Source organism: Ranitomeya imitator, chromosome 2 (assembly GCF_032444005.1).
Source record: "Ranitomeya imitator isolate aRanImi1 chromosome 2, aRanImi1.pri, whole genome shotgun sequence".
NCBI classification, from domain to species: Eukaryota; Metazoa; Chordata; class Amphibia; order Anura; family Dendrobatidae; genus Ranitomeya; species Ranitomeya imitator.
Window position 1 is genome coordinate 484,075,843 of NC_091283.1, and position 21,011 is coordinate 484,096,853.

Below are 21,011 nucleotides of genomic sequence, written 5' to 3' on the forward strand. Positions count from 1 at the left end.
CCCACATATGGGGTATCTGCGTACTCAGGACAAACTGGACAACAACATTTGTGGTCCAATTTCTCCTACTACCATTGGCAAAATAGGAAATTCCAGGCTAAAAAATCATTTTTGAGAAAAGAAAAATTATTTTTGATTTTCATGGCTCTGCATTATAAACTTCTGTGAAGCACCTGGGGGTTTAAAGTGCTCAGTATGCATCTAGGTAAGTTCCTTGGGGGGTCTAGTTTCCAAAATGGGGTCACTTGTGGGGGAGCTCCAATGTTTAGGCACACAGGGGCTCTCCAAACGCGACATGGTGTCCGCTAACAATTGGAGCAAATTTTCCATTCAAAAAGTCAAAAGGCGCGCCTTCCCTTCCGAGCCCTGCCGTGTGCCCAAACAGTGGTTTACCCCCACATATGAGGTATCGGCGTACTCGGGAGAAATTGCTCAACAAATTTTAAGATCCATTTTATCCTATTGCCCATGTGAAAATGAAAAAATTGAGGCGAAAAGAAATTTTTTGTGAAAAAAGTACTTTTTCATTTTTACGGATCAATTTGTGAAGCACCTGGGGGTTTAAAGGGCTCACTAGGCATCTAGATAAGTTCCTTGGGGGGGGTCCAGTTTCCAAAATGGGGTCACTTGTGGGGGAGCTCCAATGTTTAGGCACACAGGGTCTCTCCAAACGCGACATGGTGTCCGCTAACGATGGAGATAATTTTTCATTCAAAAAGTCAAATGGCGCTCCTTCCCTTCCGAGCCTTACCATGTGCCCAAACAGTGGTTTACCCCCACATGTGAGGTATCGGTGTACTCAGGAGAAATTGCCCAACAAATTTTAGGATCCATTTTATCCTGTTGTCCATGTGAAAATGAAAAAAAATTGAGGCTAAAATAATTTTTTTGTGAAAAAAAAAAAGTACTTTTTCATTTTTACGGATCAATTTGTGAAGCACCTGGGGGTTTAAAGGGCTCACTATGCATCTAGATAAGTTCCTTGGGGCGTCTAGTTTCCAAAATGGGGTCACTTGTGGGGGAGCTCCAATGTTTAGGCACACAGGGTCTCTCCAAACGTGACATGGTGTCCGCTAAAGAGTGCAGCCAATTTTTCATTCAAAAAGTCAAATGGCGCTTCTTCCCTTCCAAGCCCTGCCGTGCGCCCAAACAGTGGTTTACCCCCACATATGAGGTATCAGCGTACTCAGGACAAATTGGACAACAACTTTCGTTGTTCAGTTTCTCCTTTTACCATTGGGAAAATACAAAAATTGTTGCTGAAAAATCATTTTTGTGACTAAAAAGTTAAATGTTCATTTTTTCCTTCCATGTTGCTTCTGCTGCTGTGAAGCACCTGAAGGGTTAATAAACTTCTTGAATGTGGTTTTGTGCACCTTGAGGGGTGCAGTTTTTAGAATGGTGTCACTTTTGGGTATTTTCAGCCATATAGACCCCTCAAACTGACTTCAAATGTGAGGTGGTCCCTCAAAAAAATGGTTTTGTAAATTTCGTTGTAAAAATGAGAAATCACTGGTCAAATTTTAACCCTTATAACTTCCTAGCAAAAAAAAATTTTGTTTCCAAAATTGTGCTGATGTAAAGTAGACGTGTGGGAAATGTTATTTATTAACTATTTTGTGTCACAAAACTCTCTGATTTAACAGAATAAAAATTCAAAATGTGAAAATTGCGAAATTTTCAAAATTTTCGCCAAATTTCCGATTTTTATCACAAATAAACACAGAATTTATTGACCTAAATTTACCACTAACACGAAGCCCAATATGTCACGAAAAAACAATCTCAGAACCGCTAGGATCCATTGAAGCGTTCCTGAGTTATTACCTCATAAAGGGACACTGGTCAGAATTGCAAAAAACGGCAAGGTCTTGAAGGTCAAAATAGGCTGGGTCATGAAGGGGTTAATGCACCCCATGATCCTGTTTGCCTTGGCAGCTGCTGCCTGGCACTGGCTGCTCCAGGTAAGTTTATCATTAACTAGGATCGCCAAGTCCTTCTCCCTGTCAGATTTACCAAGTGGTTTCCCGTTCAGTGTGTAATGGTGATATTGATTGCTTCTTCCCATGTGTATAACCTTACATTTATCATTGTTAAACCTCATCTGCCACCTTTCAGCCCAAGTTTCTAACCTATCCAGATCCATCTGTAGCAGAATACTATCTTCTCTTGTATTAACTGCTTTACATAGTTTTGTATCATCTGCAAATATCGATATTTTACTGTGTAAACCGTCTACCAGATCATTAATGAATATGTTGAAGAGAACAGGTCCCAATACCGACCCCTGCGGTACCCCACTGGTCACAGCGACCCAGTTAAGAGACTATACCATTTATAACCACCCTCCGCTTTCTATCACTAAGCCAATTACTAACCCATTTACACACATTTTCCCCCAGACCAAGCATTCTCATTTTGTGTACCAACCTCTTGTGCGGCACGGTATCAAACGCTTTGGAAAAATCGAGATATACACGTCCAATGACTCACCATTGTCCAGCCTATAGCTTACCTTTTCATAAAAACTGATTAGATTGGTTTGACAGGAGTGATTTCTCATAAACCCATGCTGATATGGAGTTAAACAGTTATTCTCATTGAGATAATCCAGAATAACATCCCTCAGAAACCCTTCAAATATTTTACCAATAGAGGTTAGACTTACTGGTCTATAATTTCCAGGTTCACTTTTAGAGCCCTTTTTGAATATTGGCACCACATTTGCTATGCGCCAGTCCTGCGGAACAGACCCCGTCGCTATAGAGTCCCTAAAAATAAGAAATAATGGTTTATCTATTACATTACTTAGTTCTCTTAGTACTCGTGGTTGTATGCCATCCGGACCCGGAGATTTATCTATTTTAATCTTATTTAGCCGGTTTCGCACCTCTTCTTGGGTTAGATTGGTGACCCTTAATATAGGGTTTTCATTGTTTCTTGGGATTTCACCTAGCATTTCATTTTCCACCGTGAATACCGTGGAGAAGAAGGTGTTTAATATGTTAGCTTTTTCCTCGTCATCTACAACCATTCTTTCCTCACTATTTTTTAAGGGGCCTACATTTTCAGTTTTTATTCTTTTACTATTGATATAGTTGAAGAACAGTTTGGGATTAGTTTTACTCTCCTTAGCAATGTGCTTCTCTGTTTCCTTTTTGGCAGCTTTAATTAGTTTTTTAGATAAAGTATTTTTCTCCCTATAGTTGTTTAGAGCTTCAATGGTGCCATCCTGCTTTAGTAGTGCAAATGCTTTCTTTTTACTGTTAATTGCCTGTCTTACTTCTTTGTTTAGCCACATTGGGTTTTTCCTATTTCTAGTGCTTTTATTCCCACAAGGTATAAACCGCTTACAGTGCCTATTTAGGATGTTCTTAAACATTTTCCATTTAATATCTGTATTCTTATTTCTGAGGATATTGTCCCAGTCTACCAGATTAAGGGCATCTCTAAGCTGGTCAAACTTTGCCTTCCTAAAGTTCAGTGTTTTTGTGACTCCCTGACAAGTCCCCCTAGTGAAAGACAGGTGAAACTGTACAATATTGTGGTCGCTATTTCCTAGATGCCCGACCACCTGCAGATGTTATTCTGTCAGGTCTATTAGATAGTATTAGGTCTAAAAGTGCTGCTCCTCTGGTTGGATTCTGCACCAATTGTGAAAGATAATTTTTCTTGGTTATTAGCAGAAACCTGTTGCCTTTATGGGTTTCACAGGTTTCTGTTTCCCAGTTAATATCCGGGTAGTTAAAGTCCCCCATAACCAGGACCTCATTATGGGTTGCAGCTTCATCTATCTGCTTTAGAAGTAGACTTTCCATGATTTCTGTTATATTTGGGGGTTTTTAACAGACCCCAATGAGAATTTTGTTACCATTTTTCCCTCCATGAATTTTCACCCATATGGACTCGACATCCTCATTCCCTTCGCTAATATCCTCCCTTAAAGTGGACTTTAGACAAGACTTTACATAGAGACAAACCCCTCCTCCTCTCCGATTTTTAAGATCCTTTCTAAACAGACTGTAACCCTGTAAGTTAACTGCCCAGTCATAGCTTTCATCTAACCATGTCTCGGTTATTCCCACTATGTCAAAGTTACCTGTAGATATTTCTGCTTCTAGTTCTTCCATCTTGTTTGTCAGGCTTCTGGCGTTTGCGAGCATGCAGTTTAGAGGATTTTGTTTTGTTCCAATCTCCTCGCTGTGGATTGTTTTAGAAATGTTCTTACCTCCCTTCTGAGTATGTTTTCCTGGGTCTTCTTTGTTCGAGTCTAATGTTTTTCTTCCCGTCCCCTCTTCTTCTAGTTTAATGCCCTCCTGATGAGTGTAGCAAGTCTTCTGGCGAATGTGTGTTTCCCAGGTTTGTTGAGGTGTAGTCCGTCTCTGGCGAGGAGTCCATCGTACAAGTAATTCACACTGTGGTCCAGGAATCCAAATCCTTGTTGTCTGCACCATCGTCTTAGCCAGTTGTTCGCATCAAGGATCCTGTTCCATCTCCTGGTGCCATGCCCGTCTACTGGAAGGATAGAAGAAAAAACTACCTGTGCATCCAGTTCCTTTACTTTCTTCCCCAACTCTTCAAAGTCCTTGCAGAAGAGTAACGCATTTTTTAAAGGGAGCCTATGGAAAATGATATCTAATCTGCAGGCAGGATGTTATAGGCTAGTTTCACACTAGCGTTTTGAGGAGCTGCGGACTTCCTCCGTGAAGCCCCGCCCTCGGCCGCACCTCCACTGCTAGCTCCGCCTACTTCTGCATGCGGCAGAACGACGCATGCGGAAGCATCCGCATACAGCGGCACGACCTGCGTACGTAATGTTAAAGATAGGTATGCAGGCCGCATGCAGAAGTAGGCAGAGCTAGCGGCGGAGATGCAGCCGAGGGCGGGGCTTCACGGAGGAAGTCCGCAGCCCTCCGCAGCTCCTCAAAACGCTAGTGTGAAACTAGCTATAGAGCAGAAGGATCTGACCTGATTAATAGAGATTTTTGTGGGAAAGGTTTAACTAAAACTTGCATATTATTAAAATCCCTGATATTTGTATGCATACGAGTCCAGTGGGCAGTGCTACTCAATGATTGATAGTCTTCCCTCTATGACTGCTAGCTGTCAATCACTAGTAGGACTGCCAACTGGACTCATGCATACAAATATCAAGGATTTCAATAAATGAAACACAAGTCATACTTATTTTTTTTCCCCTAGCAAACCTATGTATAATTCTGCTCAGCTTCTCCTTCGCTATAACATGCCGTCCACAGATCAGACTGCATATACAGTAGAGAACAAAAGTTTGGACACACCTTCTCATTTAAAGATTTTTCTGTATTTTCATGACTATGAAAATTGTACATTCAAACTGAAGGCATCAAAACTCTGAATTAACACATGAGGAATTATATACTTAACAAAAAGTTTGAAACTGAAAATATGTCTTATATTCTAGGTTCTTCAAAGTAGCCACCTTTTGCTTTGATGACTGCTTTGCACACTCTTGCTCTGATCTGGGCAAAAGTCACTGTGCAGGAAGTGGGTTGAAGTGAGCTGTGACATCACTTACAAATGGTGGGTCCTGCATTATCTACTTTATCTGTAATAATAATGAAACTGCTAATTTCTGTTCCGTACAGATGACTTCTGTCTAGTATTAGGTTACCTGGATTTAAATACAAGGTTGTTTTCTGATTCCCTTTAAACTTTATTGTGATCCTTTGTACAATCCAACCTTTTCACCCACTGACTAGGAAAGTTTGTACACCCCTGCATTACATCCTGTGGGATGTTAATTGATGGAAATATATTGCATAGGAGATTTGATAATACATATTCTCACACCAGTGCATGTTCAAGAAATAGAAGTCAAGCGAGATCGTTTGCAATGGATTGGTTTGTCTTGAAGCTTCAGACATATGTAGTCTCTGTGTTCTGTATTTGTGTGATCGTACCTTGACAGCTAAAGGCCAAGCTCCCCACCATTGGTATTGTACCAATCCCTGGTTCTAGTTTATATGGGACCATGCGCATTAGAATAACGTTGGCAGTACCCACTGATGTGTATGGCAGGAAGGAATGGGCTGTTTGTTGTCAGCATGTCCAACCCTTTTGTTCCCAGGAAAGATACATCATGGCCAAAGATGTCTGACATCGAGTTACTCCACTTTCCCTATTCAGAACACATACATGCTCTGCCAAGCCAATGTATATGTATGAGGAGGATCGGGAGAAATGGTGCTTGGAACATTTGACCCAAGGAGTATAACAACTATAGGACAGATATATAAAGCCTGGCAGGCAAATGTGCCCTAAACAGATCCATGAAGAAGGCTGTCGTATAATCATTTTATTACTGAAGCTCTGTGTTAAACGTGAGAAGAAAGGCGGGAGTGTAATTACTAGGATAAAAGGTAGGATTTCACTAAATGTGAATATAGCCATACAATATCTGACCCACGGTGTCGAGTGGTATACAAGAATGGCAAGTTTGCGCTAGAACCTTGACAAACGTCCCTGCAACACTGTAGCCCTGGGCTATTATGCAGCCTCCCCTTCATGGCTTTCCTTCTTGTGCTTGCACTCCTCCCTGTTTTCCCTTGTTGTTCTTGCACTCCTCTATGGCCTCTCCTCCTGCCTTTTGCACGCCCCTGTGGCTTCACCTCCTGCCCTTGCACTTTTCCTCCATGGCATCTCCTCCTGCCCTTGCACCCCTCCTCCATGGCATCTCCTCCGGCCCTTGCACACCTCCTCCATGGCATCTCCTCCGGCCCTTGCACACCTCCTCCATGGCATCTCCTCCGGCCCTTGCACACCTCCTCCATGGCATCTCCTCCGGCCCTTGCACCCCTCCTCCATGGCATCTCCTCCGGTCCTTGCACCCATCTTCCATGGCATCTCCTCCGGCCCTTGCACCCCTCCTCCATGGCATCTCCTCCGGCCTTTGCACCCCTCCTCCTTGGCATCTCTCCTCCGTGGCATCTCCTCCTGCCCTTGCGCCCCTCCTCCGTGGCATCTCCCCCCTACCCTTGCATGCCCCGTGGCTTCAACTCAAACCCTTGCACTCTCTGTGGCCTCACCTCTTGCCTTTAGACACCCCTGTAGCATCTCCTCCTGCCCTTGCACTCTCCGTAGCCTTCCCTTTTCCTTTCCTTGCACTCTCTGTGGCCTCTACTTGCACACCTCTATGGCTTCCCCTCCTGTGCTTGCACACTTCTGTAGCCTCTTCTCCTGCCTTTCCCCACTACTGAGCCTCTTCTCCTGCCCTGTCTTGTGCCTACCAGTCCAATCCATATGCAAAACCTCTCTCGAACTCTGCCCAAGAAAAATCTCTCTGATTCTACTATTCTCTATGTGTAATATCATGCTGTTTAACTTTCTCTTGGTTACTCTGTTTGTTTTGTGCCTTTGTTGCTTACGTTCCCTTAGGACTATGTACGAGTATACTCTTGTCTATCAACAATAATGGCAGCTGTGCCTAAAGCTTTAGTTACACTAAACAACTTACCAACGATCACGACCAGCGATACGACCTGGCCGTGATCGTTGGTAAGTCATTGTGTGGTCGCTGGGGAGCTGTCACACAGACAGCTCTCTCCAACGACCAACGATCAGGGGAACAACTTCGGCATCGTTGAAACTGTGTTCAACTATGCCGAAGTCCCCCTGCAGCACCCGGGTAACCAGGGTAAACATTGGGTTACTAAGTGCAGGGCCGCGCTTAGTAACCCGATATTTACCCTGGTTACCATTGTAAAAGTAAAAAAAAAAAAACTACATACATTCTGATGTCTGTCACGTCCCCCGCCGGCGTCCACAGGGTTAAAACTGCTTTCGGCAAGAGCGCTGCTAATGCACGCGCTGCTGCCGAGAGCTTCCCTGCACTGACTGTGTCAGCGCCGGCAGTAACAGCGGTGATGTCACCGCTGTGCTCTGCTTTACGGCCGGCGCTGACACCGTCAGTGCAGGGAAGCTCTCGGCCGGAGCGCGTGCATTAGCAGCGCTCCTGCCGAAAGCAGTTTTAACCCTGTGGACGCCGGGGGACGTGACAGACATCAGAATGCGAGTATGTACTTTTTTTTTTTTTACAATAGTAACCAGGGTAAATATCGGGTTACTAAGCGCGGCCCTGCGCTTAGTAACCCAATATTTACCCTGGTTACAAGTGAACACATCGCTGGATCGGCGTCACACACGCCGATCCAGCGATGACAGCGGGTGATCAGCGACCAAAAAATGGTCCTGATCATTCCCCAATGACCAACGATCTCCCAGCAGGGGCCTGATCGTTGGTCGCTGTCACACATAACGAGATCGTTAGCGGGATAATTGCTACGTCACCAAAAGTGTGACGTTGCAACGATATCGTTAACGATATCGTTATGTGTGACTCCAGCTTAAAGATGGTCTAAGAAGCAGACAGGATTAAGGAGATTATTCAAGAAAGTGGTGAATATAATTCTTAAATCAACAAGGAAATATTAGAATAATAATAATGATTATCTTATTGGACATACAATAGTCACTGAGCTTCTTGGATTTTTTTTTAGCAGCTGTCTCTTTTTGAAAACAACAGGCTGATGAAAGTCTGATTCATTCTGTCCACTCCAGATATAGTTCTGTACAGGGGACAATACGGGCCAAAAACAACAGGTCATCTCTTCCTCCAGAACAATCTGCGCAGCAGCCAGTGCACGACAAATGGCCAGACAACTATGAACAGAAATGTCTGAGACCTGGCCAGTGCAGGACGTCGCCTTTTCTGGAAAATGAAACAAAACAGTAATATTAGAAAAATACATATCATGCTATAACTGTTCTACCATTCACAAGACATCTACAGACATCAAATTTTTCTTAAAAAAAAAAAAAAACACCTCCTCCCCCAAATCTGTTGTGTTGAATTTTTGATTTTTTTTTGTATGATGAGTTGTGGTTTTAAATGACACCATTCACTTTATCATACAATGTTCCGAAAAATGGGGGGAAAAAATCCAACACAGCATTCTCTGTAAATAAAAAAAAAAATACCGGATTACGTACCGGTAATGCTCTTTTATAGAGCCCACGACAGCACCCACTAGAGAGAGGGGATCCGCCCCTAGGAACAGGAAACCTACAGAGAGATAAAAGGGGCGGCCCCCCCTCGCTCCTCAGTTGTTTTACAGAGAATAGGAGGAACCGCCGCCAGGTTTTAGTTAACAGGTTCGGGTATATACATATATATACATATTTACAACCTCATACTATATCTTCTAATATTTACACCTCACCAAAAAAGCACCATGTGCAACTATATACAGAAAAGGGAGGGATGTGAACGGGTGCTGTCGTGGGCTCTATAAAAGAGCATTACCGGTACGTAATCCGGTATTTTCTATTCGCCACGACAGCACCCACTAGAGAGAATTGCAGAGACTATAGACTGGGTGGGTTTACTGAGTCAAGGACCGATACACCAAAAGTTAGATCAGAAGCAGAGGATAGATCTAATCTATAATGCTTATAGAAGGTATTCGGTGAAGACCAAGTTGCAGCCTTAAATATAAGGTCTATTGGCACATTTGCCCTTTCTGCCCAGGAAGTCGACAAGGCTCTTGTAGAGTGCGCTCCCACATGCATTGGAGGATCTTTCCCTCCAGCTTTATACGCCAAGATTATTGCCTCTCTGATCCAGCGAGATAATGTGTTCTTTGTGACTCCGGCACCCTTGGTTTTACCCTGAAAAGACACAAAGAGAGCCCTACTCTTCCTCCAGTCCCTAGTTCTCTCTAAATAGGCTAAGACAGTCCTTTTTACGTCTAGGGTGTGAAGTCTTTCTTCTTCTGGAGTTGAGTGGTTCTCATAAAAGGTAGGTAACAGGATCTCCTGGGATCTATGAAAGGTAGAAGCCACCTTAGGGAGATAACAAGGATCTGTTTTTAAAAGTATCCTATCTGATGTTACCACAAAAAAGGGAGGATCTATAGATAAAGCATGAAGATCACTTACTCTTCTGGCAGAAACTAATGCCACTAATAATACCGTTTTTAAAGAAATATTTTTTAGTGAGGCTGCATGGAGAGGCTCAAAAGGTGATTGAGTCAATGCATTTAGGACTATCGATAGATCCCACTGAGGGACCTGAGGTATGCTAATTGGTCTCGATCTCTCACAGGCAGATATAAACCGAGATATCCATTTATTACCTGCTACATCAAAATTAAAAAGAGCTCCTAAGGCTGACACCTGTACTTTCAGAGTGCTTACTGAAAGACCTAATTCCAGACCTTTTTGTAGAAATTCCAATATTGGAAATATAGGAATATCAGCGGAAAGTTGTGTAGTATGGAATTGAAGGAATTTCCTCCAAATTCTAACATAAATCCTGGTAGTTGAAGGTTTTCTGCTCTTCAGAAGAGTATCTATTAACCCACTAGAAAACCCCCTGAGATTTAGTAACTGCCTTTCAAACTCCATGCAGTTAAATTCATGCCCTTTGCCTGAGGATGAAGGAACGGACCCTGAGAGAGCAGGTCCTTGGATTGAGGCAGAATCCACGGGTCCGACACTGACATCGCCATTAGCCATGAGAACCATGGCCTTTTGGGCCAGAATGGGGCTATTAATAGAATTCTTGCTCCTTCTTCCCTTATTTTTCTTATTACCAAAGGTAGTAGATTCCATGGAGGAAAAGCATATGCCAGGTCGAAAGTCCAGGGTACTTGGAGGGCATCGAGTATGTCCGGCTTGTCCTCCCTGTTTAGAGAGGCAAACGCCCTGACCTGTCGGTTGGCTCTTGTGGCAAACAAAGTCTATTTGAGGAACACCCCATTGCGCTGTTATCATTTTGAAAATTTTTCTGTTTAGCATCCATTCCCCTTGATGGAGGGTGTGACGGCTCAGAAAATCGGCACGAAAGTTGTCTGTGCCCCTGATGTGAACTGCTGATAGTGATAGCAGATGACCTTCGGCTAATTCCATGATGTCTGATGCCAGCTCCCTGAGTCTGTCCGACCGCGTACCTCCTTGATGGTTTAAGTAAGCTACTGCCGTGGTGTTGTCGGAGAACACTCTTGTGTGAGAGCCGCTGAGCTGAGGAAGAAAGTGAAGTAGGGAATAATATATCGCCCTCAACTCTTTGACATTCGAAGAACTATCCAGTTCCGAACTAGACCAAAGATCCTGAACCCACTGATCCTTAAAATGTGCCCCCCAGCCTTTAGGACCAGCATCTGTGGTCACTATACTAGAGGGGGAAATTACCCAGAGAACCCCCCTTGAAAGGTTTTTCTGATTTAACCACCACTTAAGGGAGTGTAATACTTCCGTTGTTAGATAAACTGTTCTATCCAGACAGCCTCTATTCTTGATGTCTTCCTCTAATATAAATTTTTGTAGAAGCCTAGTATGAGCCTGAGCCCACTGGACCGCAGGAATACACGATGTCAGAGAACCTAGTAATGACATGCTCTGTCTGAGTGACATACTACGATTTTCTATTGCTAAGGATACCTTATCAACTATGGAGAATTTCTTATCCTCAGGCAGCTTACAAATCTGGTCAGCTGAATCTAGAAGGAGCCCCAGGAATTTCTGACACTTAACAGGCTGGAGTCTAGATTTTTCCCAATTAACCAGCCACCCCAGGGATTGTAAGGAAATCACTACTTCCCGTAACCTCTGCTCACACTGTAGGGGGTCTTTACCCACAATCAATAGGTCATCTAGATATGGAATGACTAAAGTATCTTTTACTCTTAGGAAAGACATAACTTCCAATAGCAATTTTGTGAAAACCCTTGGGGCCATGGATAATCCGAAGGGCATCGCCTTATATTGTAGATGACGAATTTGTCCCTCTATACAGACTGCTACCCGAAGGAACTGCTGGAATAAATGATGTATAGGAATATGATAGTAAGCATCCTTAAGATCCAATACTACCATGTAACAGTTTGGAAATAGATTCTTTATGGCTGAACGAATGGATTCCATTTTGAATGTTTTAGGCCTTATAAAGGAGTTCAGCTTTCTTAAATTAATTATGGTTCTGAAAGAGCCATCCGGCTTACTAATCAGAAACAAGGGAGAATAAAATCCCCTCCCCATCTGGGAAGATGGGACTTCCACTAGGACTTGTTTGCGTAGGAGGGTTTTAACCTCTGTTTCAAGCGCCTCTTGCTGAGGCCTGGATCTTAAGGTGGTAAGGAGGAAGGAGTCCGGTGGAGTTCTAATAAAGTCTAATGTGAGGCCTGAAGATATTAATTTAATGGCCCAAGTATTTATTGTTATCTCTTCCCACTGTTGCCTAAACTGTTTTAATCTTCCACCCACTGGAGGAATATAATTACTGGAATTTGTCGGCTGGCTTGAATGGACGTTTATTAAACAGGTTTCCTTTTTGTTTAAAATCCTTATTGTTCCATCTGTCTCTGAAGCCTCCCTTCTTTCCGAATGGTGGTTTCCTGAAGGCCCTTCTGTAAGATGGAACAAAGGGATTAGGGAATCCTTTTTTCCTTTCACCTGCCTTCGTGAGTATATCGTCAAGGACTGTTCCAAACAGGTACTCACCCTGACAGGGTATGGCACATAATTTGGATCTAGATTGGGCATCTCCTTTCCAGTTTTTTTAGCCATAAAGCCCGCCTAGCCGTATTGGAGATATTAGCTGTTCTGGCCGCCAGTCGTAGGGAGTCAATAGAGGCATCCGATATAAAGGCAGCCGCACCTTTGATCAAAGGGATAGATGCTCGTAACTTCTCCCTGGATACACCATTTTTAATATTTTGCTCCAGCTGATCCAGCCAGACTAACATTGACCTGCCAGTACATGTGGCTGCAATTGCCGGTTTGAATGCCGTGACACAGGCCTCCCACGATTTTTTATGAGCCGTATCTCATTCATTTTCACCGATTCCTCCCGCCGTAAGGTGTTATCTATACATGCCTGACATAGACTCTTAGTATAGGAGTCAGGCAGGGGTTCGGTACATATAGCACATTGTTTGTGCTTACTCTTTCCCGTCCTCTTTGCCTAGAATAATACAAGCAAAGGAATCAATATATGCTTCAGTGAAGCTATGTGTACACTCACCCAGCGTATTAATTTTACCGGCTGCGGGGTTGCCTTAGTTTGGGATGTGGAACGGGACGATTTCCTTCCCGATTTATCAGTGGAGTCACTTATCTTAGAGTGTCCACTGCTCTTTTTCCTGGTTTCGCTACTAGGTACTAGTGGCTCCTCCATGGAGTGCACACGGACCTCCTCTTGGGACGACATAATGCACACTGACTGCACTTCTAATCCTGACCTTTATAGTGTAGCCACTCCTGCATACATCCCCTCCTAAAATTTTTTTTTTTTTTTTTACTCACAAGTCCGGCGTCCGGACACTGGGATCGCATGGGGGAATCCAATATGGCGGTTCCCCCGGAAATGGTCCTCTGACACCGCGACCCCGGAAGTTCAAGCTTCCTTCCATGGGACGCCGACGCTACTGCGCATGCGCCCGCGTCTGCTGCATACCGGAAGCGCCCTAAGCGCTGCTCCCCACACCATGTCGCCTCTTACCTCTGGAGGGAACGGAGGGAAGATTCCGCCCAGGGACGCCGCACCGCTGCTCAGCTCCACTTAGGAGGGCATTACCGCAGGTATCCACACTGCGCCGTGCATTCATTAGCACTTACCCAACGGTGTCCCAGCAGGGAGACCGTTGGCACCTTCAGGCTTCCCTGTCAGCCGCACCAGATGAGGGGGGAGCCCGCAGGAACATTCCCCCAACACTGTCCACCTGCTCTGGGACCCCTGTCGCTCAGCAGAGTCGATACAGGCGGTAGCCCAGGCAGGTCTTCCTCTTCTTAGCCATAGAGTTTTCTCTGTGGGTTCCCTTCTAGGAACAGGAAACCAACTGAGGAGCGAGGGGGGGCCGCCCCTTTTATCTCTCTGTAGGTTTCCTGTTCCTAGGGGCGGATCCCCTCTCTCTAGTGGGTGCTGTCGTGGCGAATAGAAAAAAGGACCTGGTGGAATGGTTCTCCAGTTCAGTAGGATTACAGTGATACAGTTATAATATTTCTTCTAGAATTTGGTTTGTGTTGCCCTTTTTTTAATTTTTTTTTTTTAAGGACCCTTACCTTTGTTACTTTTCTGTTCATGGACATGTATTAGGGATTGCTTTTCGCATACTGAACTACGATTTTTCTTATCACCATCTAGGGATACATACAACTTTTTTTCTTTTATTCCTTTTTTCCCATGCAAGAGAGTGGACAAAAAAAGGAAAAAAAAACCCACAGCAGTTTTGGTTTTCATTTTTACTTTTTTTTTAATTTTCATGCTCCAAGACCTGAACCTGCAAACTTTTGTGCAATAATCATAGGAGAATCAAAAGTGGCCTCCAATAGGCTGCTGGCTGGTATGGTAAGTCAACGGTACCCCACAATCATGCCAGGGAAAGAAGGTTGGTAAAAAAGTAAACAATAGCCATCCCACCAAGAACTTATCACTTAAATAATACTATAAGTAACTGACAGCGGCATCGGAGTGTTTTAACAGCAATTGACCAATGCTGTTAGAGGCATGGGCTGGCTATCTGGTTTTCATGTCCGTATGCGGTCCATTTTAAGGACCGTGAATACAGACACATGCACACCCCATTGTACTCAATGGTGGTGCGCATGTCAGATTTTTCACATCAATCGTGTGTCAGTGTAAAAAAAAGCAGACATGTCCTTTTCTTTTTTTTTCACGCACCTTGGAGAAATGCGTGCTGCATACGTTCGCACTGATAACACACGGATGACATACGTGTTTCATCAGTGTGACACTTCCCGTCACCTGGGAAAAAGTAGTACAGTTATCGCTGTTCCCAGGCGCCGGGTGCTGAATTAAACTCCACATTGTCACCTGGTCTCTCTGCAATCAGATATACCAGGCAACACTGATGAGACTTGTAGTCAGCACCTGCTGCATGGGAACAGCACTAATCACAAGTCTAATCATTGTCACCTGGTCACCCTGTGATCAGAGCGACTAATCAACCATGGTGGGAGTTGGAGTCAGCACCCGCTACGTGTGTATATCATATATTAAATCAATAAAATGAATTAATTAAAAAACAGCATGGAGTCCCCATCCCCCATCATTTTCCTAACTAGCTGAGGGAAAGTCGACAGTTGGGGGCTGATGTTAATATTCTGGGAAGGGGCCAAGTCATAAAGGTTCCCAGCGTATTATTAACAGCTCGCAGCTGTTTGCTTAGTCTTTACTGGTTATTATATGGGGCACCCCCCCCAGTAAAAACATTTGTGGGCTCCCTCCTACATTTACTAACCAGCAAAGGCTAAACAGACAACTGCAGGCTGATATTAATAGGCTGGCACGGGGCCATGGGTATTGGCTCCCTCCCAAACTAAGAACATCAGCCATCAACCGCCCCAGAAATGGCGTATCCATCAGATGCACCAATTCTGGCACTTAGCCTCTGCTCTTCCCACGTGCACTAGTGCGGTGGCAAGTGGGGTAATAGTTGTGGGGTTGATGTCAGCCGTTTTCTGGTCGCTGACATCAAGCCCAGGGGTTAGTAATGGAGAAGCATCTATAAGACACCCCAATTACTACCCCCATTGTCAAATTTAATAAAGGACACAGAGTAAAGACCTATAATTGAAATACACACTCCCAACCCTATTGTAACCATTTATTCACCAAAAAATAAAAAAAAGCAAAGATCTACTCACTTTTCCGCTTATGATCTATAATGCTCATGTCCCATGAAGATCCCCAACTCAGCTACATCCAGATGGTGTGGTGAGTGGTGACACCCTGATGCAACAGCTCACAACGCCGGTCGGAACACACTGAGCTGAGCATTAGAACTGCTGCCTGGGACCGGCGGTAACCTTAATGATGCTCAGTGGGTTGCAGCTGGAATGGTCAGCTGTCGTTTCACTGATGTCACCACTCACCACACCATCCGGATGTATATGAGTTGTGGATCTTTGTGGGATATGAGCATTATGGATTATCGGCGGAGAGTATAATTTTGCTTTTTTATTTATTTGGTGAATAAATGGGTAAAAGAGGGTCGGGGAGTGTTTATTTCAATTAAAGGACTTTACTATATCTGTGCCTTTATTAAATTGGACTATGGAGTTAGTAATGGGGGTGTTTGATAGACACCTCTCCATTACTAACCCTTGAGCTTGATGTCAGCTACATTTTAAAGCAGATATCAACCCCACAACTATTACGCCATATGCCACCACACCAGGGCAAGTGGGAAAAGTGGAGGCGAAGATCCAGAATTGGTGCATTTAATATTCATGGCCCCATCCAAGTCTATTAATATCAGCTCACAGGTGTCTGTTTAGCCTTTGCTTGTTAGTAAATATCGGGGGGACCACACAATTTTTTATTTTGGGGTACCCCTAAAATAACCAATGAAAAGCTAAGCATACAGTTGCTATTAATACGCTGGGAACCTTTATGGCTTTTGGCCCCTTCCCAGAATATTAACATCAACCCCCAGCTGGTTAGGAAAGTAGAGGGGGACCCTACACCGTTTTTTTAAATTTATTTAATACACGATTTACACACACAGCGAGTGCCGACTCCAGCTCCTATCAGCGTTGTCTGGTCGCAGGGAGAACAGGCAACAATGATGAGAAGCACCCGGTGCTTGGAAACAGCGCCAACTGTACTGCTTTTCTCAGGTGCTGATATGCGTCACATGGATGCCACACGTAGGTTACACACGAACACTGATAGCACCAATACTAGAAAAAAACAGAACCGGGAATATCAGGACGTGTGAAGGGGACATAGTGAGCACCCACCATGTATGGAGCAGGCTCTGTGCTATTTTGTACATTTGTAGATGATATCATTATACTGTTCACATTTGCACCACTGCATAAACCTGATGGACCTTAATAGGAGTCAATTTGTTGCTGTAGTAACTGTCATATGATGGACCCATCAGAGCGTTGTGACTTTCGTTATGAATGGAAGTTGCAAGTGTGAACAGAGCTTTAGTTGTATCATTTTTATCGTTCTGGTAGTTAGTCATAGACACTGGTCCGATTCAGTCACACTTTCTGATTACTGACATACCGGCAGTTTATGTGATCGCAGCGTTTGCCCTTCTATATATTGTCGCTGATCCTGTGAGGGAAGAAAAGATCTGTGTTCAGTATGAATGCTAAATGACAACCATAAACCTATTGCTTATCTGATCAGATCTGATTATTAGCCAAATACATAAGCCACTGATAGAAAGAAGAAGGGCTCACAGACTTGTGACAGAATAGATACTGTGAGACCCTGCTTTGTTGTCACAGTAAATACATCACTTTATATGTGATATTTAGTGGTTGTATGAGATTACTGTAAACAAACAGCTCCCCTTTTGTCCTCTGGCTGTGCGTGGCATTGCAGCTTAGCCCCATACATAAAGTAGAAAATCTGACACAGTTGCTTTAAAAATGGGCTTTGCATGTAACACAAGTTACTTTATGTTTTCCATAGATCATAGCTAACTGATAAGGTTGCAGAATCATAACCTGTAAAGCTCTCTCCAGGCTTTCTAGCCGCTGACAGAGACTCTGGATTGACGCTTGCAGAGCCTCTACCGTGGCCTTAATTTGAGGGCTCAAGTGGTGCGGTTCACTTCTGTATCTGCTCTGCAATCCATGTGATGTCTCTCCACTGTCTTTATCACTGGGTTTTCTTTGCCAGACATCACTAGTTGATTGAGGAACTAAATGGAGGGAACAAAACACTTTATGAAAAAACATACAACCCGGCATAAACTATTCGTGAAATCGGATTTACAATTGTAAATCACAAAAAAAAAAAGGTAAAGCTCCTAGTACTTGTGGCGGAATCATAATACCCCTTACAGCCATCCAGCTCTCTGCTAACAGGATACTTGCCAAAAAATGTAAGAAGTTTAAAGCAGGCACTAGACGAGCCTGTGTCAGCATGTTATCACTGTTGTGTGTGAAGGGGGCTGGCTGACAGGCTCATTACTAGCTCATCAGGGAACTGACATAGCTATTAAAATTAGTTAGTCAGAAAGTCCCCTCTACATACAAACGAAAAACTCTACTGGGACACTGGACTGGAGTAGATATATCTCCTCTTCAATTCCTCTAGACTTCCACAGTTACAGGACCTTTGATGACATCATGGTCACATGACCGTGATGTCACCAAAGGTCCAGTGTTAACTCGGAATAGAAACACTTGTGGACCCTAAGAGAGTGGGGAGAAGTTGCTTAGTTTGCTTTGCCCCATGCCCCCTTAAGGCCGGCACTGCATACCAGACTGTCTCCTTTTCAGTTGCTCTAGACTTATGCAGTTAAAGGACCTTTTAAGGTACCTTCACACTGAGCGACGCTGCAGCGATACCGACAACGATGTCGATCGCTGCAGTGTCACTGTTTGGTTGCTGGAGAGCTGTCACACAGACAGCTCTCCAGTGACCAACGATGCCGGTAACCAGGGTAAACATCGGGTTACTAAGCGCAGGGCCGCGCTTAGTAACCAGATGTTTAACCTGGTTACCAGCGTAAAAGTAAAAAAAAAAAAACACTACATACTTACCTTCTGCTGTCTGTCCCCCAGCGTTCTGCTTCTCTGCGCTGTGTAAGCACAGCGGCCGGAAAGCACAGCGGTGACGTAACCGCTGTGCTTTCTGGCCGCTGCGCTCACAGCCAGTGCAGGAAAGCACAGTGCCGGGGACAGACAGCGGAAGGTAAGTATGTAGTGTTTGCTTTTTTTTAACTTTTACGCTGGTAACCAGGGTAAACATCGGGTTACTAAGCGCGGCCCTGCGCTTAGTAACCCGATGTTTATCCTGGTTACCAGTGAAGACATCGGTGAATCCGCGTCACACACGCCGATTCAGCGATGTCTGCAGGGAGTCCAGCGACGAAATAAAATTCTGGACTTTCTGCAGCGACCAATGACATCACAGCAGGATCCTGATCGCTGCTGCGTGTCAAACTGAACGATATCGCTAGCCAGGACGCTGCAACGTCACGGATCGCTAGCGATATCGTTCAGTGTGAAGGTACCTTAAGTGACCTCATGATCACATGACCATGATGTCGCAAAAGGCCCTTAAGTCAAACTCGGATTAGAAATACTCGGGGCCCCAGTTTGCCCCCCACCCCAACTGACTGTAAGTAGGGCTTATTTTTGGATGCTTAGGCCATGTTCACACAGTGCGTTTTTTACTGCGGAACCGCAGCGGTTTTGCAGCTGCGGTTCCGCAGCTGTTTTCCATGCAGGGTACATAACAATGTAACCCTATGGAAAACAGTCACTGCTGTGCACATGATCCGTAATTTCGTTTAAAAAGCCGCGCAGAATAGCTGCGGCAAAAAAGAAGGAGCATGTCACTTCTTTTTCCTGAACCGCAGCGGTTCTGCACCCATAGACCTCCATTGTGAGGTCAAAATCGCAGTAAAACCCGCAGATCAAAAATATATCTGCGGGTTTTACTGCGATTTGATGTGCAGAACCGCTGCAGCAGGAAGTGCGGGGGAGCGGGCGGAAGTGCGTGGGCGGAGTGTGGCTGCCCCCCCGTGCTCCGATCCCGCCCCCCCGTGCTCCGATGCCCCCCCCCCGTGCTCCGATGCCCCCCCCCAGTGCTCCGATGCCCCCCCCCCCCCCCGTGCCCTAATCTCCCCCCCTTATACTTACCCGGCGTCCCGGTGTCCGTCCGGCCGTCTTCTCCCTGGGCGCCGCCATCTTGCAAAATGGCGGGCGCATGCGCAGTGCGCCCGCCGAATCTGCCGGCCGGCAGATTCGCTCCAAAGTGCATTTTGATCACTGAGATATAACCTATCTCAGTGATCAAAATAAAAAAATAGTAAATGACACCCCCCCCCCACTTTGTCACCCCCATTGGTAGGGACAATAAAAAATTAAGAATTTTTTTTTTTTTTTTCACTAAGGTTAGAATAGGGGTAGGGGTAGGGGTAGGGTTAGGGTTAGGGGTAGGGTTAGGGGTAGGGTTAGGGGTAGGGTTAGGGTATTTTCAGCCATTTTAGCCCTAAAAAGCTTCCTAGGAAACACACAGTCTCTGCATAGAAAACTGCATAAAAAAAGGATAAAAAAACGCATCAAAAAACGCATCAAAAAACGCATCAAAAAACGCATCAAAAAAGGACAAAAAAAGGACCAAAAAAAGGACCTGCGTTTTCTGCCAAGAGCTGCAGTTTTTTAAAAAAACTGTCCTGAAAAAAAAAGGATGGAAATCCTGAACGTGTGAACATACCCTTATACTTCAAGCATCCTGTAAAATCATGTTAGGGCTTATTTTTGGGGTAGATCTTATTTTCGGGGCAACACGGTAGCAGGAAGGTCTGTCTTTGGCAACAGCTTAGAAGAGGACCTTCATTTTTTGTTTTCTCACCTGAAGTAGCACTTTCAATGTGAACAAACACTTAGCGTCTTGCTGTTACATATATACTTCAATACCTGTGTAGCAATCCTCATCCTTTCGCCTGTCTGCACTTCTCCTTGTTCTAGCCTTGGTCTTTTTGTGTGAAACATCAGATGCTTGAAATAAGTGTGGATAAATCCTAGAACCATTGTCTTCACAGTCCTAAGAGGATGTGCATACATTATATATACACTAATTCACAGATTGCATAGTATAAGTAATGTATTTATTACATTAGCGTCCCACCTTATCAGACCCCAGCTGCTCCACACTGTCAGAATTATCATTTTCTGACCCCCAGCTCTGCAATCTCTGCTCAGCTTGCACTGGACGTGTTGCCTCACCTGAATGCGCAAGCAAAAAAAAAAAAAAAAATCAGCAAGCTAACTTGTAGACAATCCACCTAACTATAGGACTATATACTAAATGAGAACCGGCCAGTGACCATACAACATGCAATAACACATAAGTGCCCCACTCCAACTGGTGCCCATCAGCCATAAGTACAGTGGCAAAGTGGTTGACGTTGTAATGTTTGTGTACGTCTGTACTTTAGAGATATCAGATTCTCAGCCTGCAATGGAGAGGG

General features: G+C 44.4%; 1 protein-coding gene across 1 annotated transcript in view; it reads right to left on the bottom strand.

The window, feature by feature from the left end:
* Positions 1–8,420: 8,420 nt before the first annotated feature.
* Positions 8,421–21,011, bottom strand: part of ACBD4 (acyl-CoA binding domain containing 4) — a 72,457-nt gene continuing 59,866 nt past the window's right edge. Inside the window, exons 7-11 of the mRNA XM_069751377.1 lie at positions 20,669–20,766; positions 20,458–20,584; positions 17,530–17,726; positions 17,081–17,131; positions 8,421–8,749 (exon numbers count right to left, since the gene is read on the bottom strand). Of these exons, the coding sequence (XP_069607478.1) occupies positions 8,642–8,749; positions 17,081–17,131; positions 17,530–17,726; positions 20,458–20,584; positions 20,669–20,766 (581 nt within the window). The 3' untranslated portion in view covers positions 8,421–8,641. The remainder of the gene's footprint in view (positions 8,750–17,080; positions 17,132–17,529; positions 17,727–20,457; positions 20,585–20,668; positions 20,767–21,011) is intronic.